The 5465-nt window shown below is 42.5% G+C and overlaps 1 protein-coding gene across 1 annotated transcript in view; it reads left to right on the forward strand.

Moving 5' to 3' along the window:
* Positions 1 to 4980, forward strand: part of ACVR2A (activin A receptor type 2A) — a 54362-nt gene extending 49382 nt beyond the window's left edge. Inside the window, exons 8-11 of the mRNA XM_084524085.1 lie at positions 351 to 391; positions 1267 to 1435; positions 2939 to 3069; positions 4053 to 4980. Coding sequence (XP_084380211.1) covers positions 351 to 391; positions 1267 to 1435; positions 2939 to 3069; positions 4053 to 4247 — 536 coding nt within the window. The 3' untranslated portion in view covers positions 4248 to 4980. The remainder of the gene's footprint in view (positions 1 to 350; positions 392 to 1266; positions 1436 to 2938; positions 3070 to 4052) is intronic.
* Positions 4981 to 5465: the final 485 nt, after the last annotated feature.

Here is a 5465-nt window from a genome sequence, read left to right on the forward strand (position 1 = left end):
CTGCGTGTGAAGGGGAATTGGTACTCTGTGTTCTTCATCCAAAGGATACTGTATCATCAACCCTAGTTTTTGACCTTTAAGAAAGATGGAAATTCTAGCTTTCTTCTCACAGAGCCAATTAATATTAATCAATTTGTTTAATAATTACAGGTAAGTCTTTCCTCTGCTGGCCACCTATCTCACTACGTGGCCCCCTCTAGTGGTTTCACACCCAAGAGCTGCAGCACACCGTGTTCTCATTCCCCCACTGAGGTGGCAAATGGGGAGAAATGGGCAGTGGGGGCTGTGGTTCCTTACTGGAGAACTCAGACAACACAGAGCTCTTGCTGCTTTTTATTCCTTGTTCTGAGCTCCTCCTCAGAAGTCGAGTGCTGATGCTGGCAGCCGGTTTGTAACTTTCTGACCTAGCAGTGCAACGTTCATTTTCCTGAAAGGAAAACAATACTAATTCAGTACTTGCCATGGAACAGGGAACTGTTTTAGTATCATGTACTTTTTAAATAACAAGCTTGAGCCTAGAGCATTATGGTTCCTGGAAAACTAAATATATTTAGTTTTAGGCAGAATTTCAGCTTCTGGTTGAAGGACAAAAATAAAATCCGTATGTTAGGATTATAAAACCTCAATTACACTGTTTAAGAGAAACATGGCTATTACTGTGAAGGTTTAAATAGTGGAGTAGAGCTTGTTCGGACATCGTGTAAGCTCTGATCTGTTCAGATTACATAACGCATCGTTAATTGTGGTCAGAACGAATGGGCAGCCCCAAAGTCTTCATTTGATGTCTAGTTTTGTGCAAGTGATTTCAAATAACTTTCTAAGTATAAATCACACTTCAGTAACTGGCTTTCCTTTGGTATTCTGTTACTTTGTCATGGGGAGAAACAGAAGCAGGTTCCACGTCTTTGTGAAACTGTAATAATTCTTTTGACATGAAAAAATAAGAACAGTGGCCTTCTCGTAACGTGGAAGAATATAAGGAACAGTGGTGATGAATACATCAAATTGCTCACAGAAATGTCTTATTTTAAAACAATACAGATCTTCCTCTTTCATAAGTATCCTTTCTAGGACCTAGTCCAAAAATTCTGTTTCTAATTCTTCTTACCTTCTATTACACAGCAGTACAAGACGCTTCCAAGATGTAGTCCCAAGCAAAGATAACAAAGCTGGGTTTTAATCTTTGGCAAAAACCAGCACTGCCCTACAGTACGGGTACAGTCAGCTAGGTAGAACGGTAATTGTGGTCATGTTGATTCTTAGCAGACAATTTTTTTTATGTTTGGATCTTTCCAGGTTGGCACACGAAGGTATATGGCTCCCGAGGTACTAGAAGGTGCTATCAACTTCCAAAGGGATGCGTTTCTGAGGATAGATATGTACGCCATGGGACTGGTCCTCTGGGAGCTGGCGTCGCGCTGTACTGCCTCAGATGGTGAGCAAAATACCTGATTTATGCGTGACTAAATTTGTGAGAGTGTATTTAAAGCAAGAAATTGTAAGGTGGATTATGTGTATGTAACAAGACTCACAAGGATGTCTTGTGAGCAAATGAGCAAGCCACCAGCACCACGCAGTCACATCATAGTTGAATCTCTGGAGCGTTTGGCACCCCAGGTAAGGATTTTCTGATACACGACTCTGCTGCACATTTTCTCCTGGTCATGGTAAGCAAGAGAGGATTCCTGTGGAACTCCTAACTCAGTGTGTTTGATTGCTTCTGAGTTCAGCGCCACCCAATTTATGGTTTCTTTTCATAAACAGAAGTCAGGATTAGATCAGCCTTCCTAACAAAATGGCTCTGCCAGCACCTGTGTGCTGTTCAAGTGTGAATAGCATTCCCGAATTTTGTAAATAGAGAAATTGTAGACTGTCCAGAATAAGTTGTCCTTAATCAAGGACAAGACAAGAGACCAGTCTCAAATGTTTGGGAGAAAGTTTTTGGTACAGTCTTTAATTCAGCTAAGTAAATGTGGTGGTTTTGGGGCTGATGATACCACTTGCCACAAAGCTTTCCTAGACCAATGCAGCTGAAAGACGTTGATTTAAGAAGCCGAGATGTATTGGAGATGAGCACGTTGCCACGCGCTGCTCTCCTGCTCCAAACATTCCTCATGGAGCAGAAGCCACCAGGGAGGCTTTACCCTTTGAAAAATGTTAAGCTGTTTACTAACAGGATCAGCATGCTCTTGCACAAATTTCCGAGGCAGACTCGCGTTCCCTATCGATTTTTCATGCCTTGCTGTACTGTAAAATATATTTACCTAAATCATACCAAAGTATGTTGTAGGTCTCGTTGGCAAGCGTGGTTATTCCAGAAGTAAGGGGGACAGCAAAAGGGGCAGCAGCTCTCCTGAATCGCAGCTCTGTGCAGCTCTCCAGCCACAGCTGCCCGTTTTGTCTCTGCAAACAGAGTTTTTCAGCAGGTACCTCGTGTCTCACCAAGCCTCAGCAGGTCCGTGTGTACCCTACTGCACAGTTGTCCTGTCTTTCTTTTTCCCGTGTACACACCCATCTTCAGGCTTCTGTCTGGGAGTACAACCTACACGCTACAGCAGCACCTTGCCTGTAGCTGCCTGATCTGGTGTTCAGCTCTGAGCTTGCCCCTCTGACTCTGTGACAGGCAGTACCTGCTGCTCGGCCTTCAGCACGGGTACTTCTGTTCCAGGCTGTCTGGGTTGGAGGAAGGATGTAACACGGGCTGCAGGTTTCTGGCCTGTAGAGGGAAGGCTGCCACATTCAGGAGAGCAGAAGTTTGTAGCTGCTTAATTAAAGCCTGAGTCACTGCGTGCTGCTAACCTGTCGCAGGATGAGCTTTTAATGGCAGCAGAAAGTAAACTACGCTGTAAGCTTTTGATTATGGGCCACGATTCGAAGATCCCAGTCTTTTTTCCTTTAAGCAGAATTTGTGCTTCAGCCTCTTTTTTTTTCTCTGTAGGCCCAGTGGATGAGTACATGTTGCCATTTGAAGAAGAAATTGGCCAGCATCCCTCCCTTGAAGACATGCAGGAAGTTGTAGTTCATAAAAAGAAGAGACCTGTTTTAAGAGAGTGCTGGCAAAAACATTCTGTAAGTAGTTACGCAACCCAGTTCTTCAAAAGTTCTGTCATGATCTGAATTTCAGATTTTGTTAATCCTGTGTTGTGTTCACGTTGCTGCCTTTTAGGAAGAATTTAACTGTAGTAAGAATTAAATGGGCCATGAACTAGTGTTGTTCCATCGTAAAATGTTCTGTCATCCTGAGTGATTTGAGAGTACGTTTTTGGTTAAAGAAGTGATCCTTGAGCTTTGTTTCTAAAACTAAAATGCGTATGTTACAAACGTGCTTAAGAAATACTGGTCTGGATTTACTCAAGGAGAGCTACGAACTGAATGTAGTAACATGGGGTAAGCAGTGTCATACAGGACATTTGGGGGATCTTTTAGGGAAGATCAGTTGCTTGTCTGATTGGCTTTATGGATGGAGACTTGCACTGAGAGCACTGCATGTTCTAGCACCTGGTTTTATTGGTTTGGTTTGTTTTCCGAAAAACGAGCTAGTGGAAACAATAGATGACACTGCAAGAAAAACGAGTGCCACCCTCTGCTCCTTGGGGTGAGCAGATTGCTGTTAGCTCAGTTACTTGGAGAGGAGTTAGCTGCTGTCAGATAAAAATCCCCTTCTGTACTCCTTGACTTTCAGTGAGGTTCCATTTAGTCAGTGAAGAGCTCACCCTCTCAGAGTGAGATCTTTAAAATATCACTGACTTGACTAGCAGACTGCAGCATCATGTAGAGAAAAGCGCCTGCTTGCTGTTGCACACATTGCTGAAATGGTAAAAAAATAAAAATAAAAATAAAATAAACAAGGCGTGAGGTCCCCTGGCTTGCCAGGTTCCAGAACAACCACGGCCCAACCTCCCCCCTAGCACAGGGGCTGCAATGGGGCAGCTACACCTCAAAACACGGCCTGCTAACGGGAATTGCTGGGCGACCCCGCCTGCCTAAAACCTGCTGCTAACTCTGCACGCCGTGACTCTTCCTTCACCCTTGGGCTTGTGTGTTTGCTGCAGGGCATGGCGATGCTCTGTGAGACCATCGAGGAGTGCTGGGATCACGACGCAGAAGCCAGGCTGTCAGCGGGATGCGTAGAAGAACGGATTATCCAGATGCAAAAACTAACTAACATTATAACGACAGAGGACATTGTGACGGTGGTCACGATGGTGACAAACGTTGACTTTCCTCCCAAAGAATCCAGTCTATGATAGTTGCACTGGTCACGTCACTGACCAACAGGACTCTTCACTGGAGCTGCTAAAGCTGACGGGACTGCTCACGTCGTTACTGTTTTCTGTGTGAACCGACCGCTACGTCTCTCTGGAACATCATCAAGAGGTGTTTTTCCTTTATTTCCCCCTTCCTCCTCCCAAACAGGAATCCGTGAGACTTTTTGCATTCCCTGCTTACACCTGAAGGACGCGGGACTGAGGAACGAGAACACGCTGTTAAGGAACTTAAATGAAGAATATGGACCTGTACTGGCTAATCACGTGTTTTAAAAACTGACATCAGATTTCTTAATACCTGTCGGAAGAGACTAATTCCTTAAATGAACTACTGTTATTTTTTTTAAATCAAACATTTCATTTCAGATTTAAAAAAGGGTAACTTGTTTTTATTGCATTTGCTGTTGTTTATAAAAATGACTATTGTAATGCCAATATGACACAGCTTGTGAATGTTTAGTGTGCTGCTGTTCAGTGTACATAAACAAAAGTAATCAAGTGGGATATAGCAAAGAGGCTTCCAAGTATTACTTAACCTCCCTCAACAAGGTATACCTCAGTTCCACCTCTGCTAAATTATGAGATTGACAACACTAACAAAATTTGAATAATAAATTGATCCATGTTTTGTAAATGATGTATTTCAAATTCACTGTGTTATTTAAAAAGGGTAAGCTATACTTCATGCCAACAGTAAATGGCCATTCCTAAAGCAGTGTTTTTAGCCTTTTCTTGTACTAGCTTGTTGTGTATAAAAAAAAAAAAAGTGCTGTTTATTGAAACAAAATTTTCCATCTTGTTTTAGTTTAAAGCTTTTCTCTTACCTCCATTTCCCAGAGTATCTCATACATTTATTTAATGGAATACTATTTAGGTTTGCTGTGTCTGAGGAATATTTGAAAACTTAAGCATGACTTTTTTAATTTTCTGTGAGCTAGGACACTGGAAAGCTCTGAATTCTTTCTTTTTTTAAAAGTCTTTTTCCTATTTATGTTTGTGACGAGGTCTGCCTAGTGTGTTTTCTGTTTTACTAAACAGTATGCAGTGGGTTCTGTATCACTGTTTCAGGATCACCTCAGGAAGCTCAGTTACCCCAAATTCTTAACTCTCTGCAACTTCACTCTACTTAATGCTTGGTGCCATCGGATCCAACATACTTCATGTCTGTGATATGCAGATTTATCCCAGAATCGTACT

Source organism: Aythya ferina (assembly GCF_964211825.1).
Source record: "Aythya ferina genome assembly, chromosome: 6".
Taxonomy (NCBI): domain Eukaryota; kingdom Metazoa; phylum Chordata; class Aves; order Anseriformes; family Anatidae; genus Aythya; species Aythya ferina.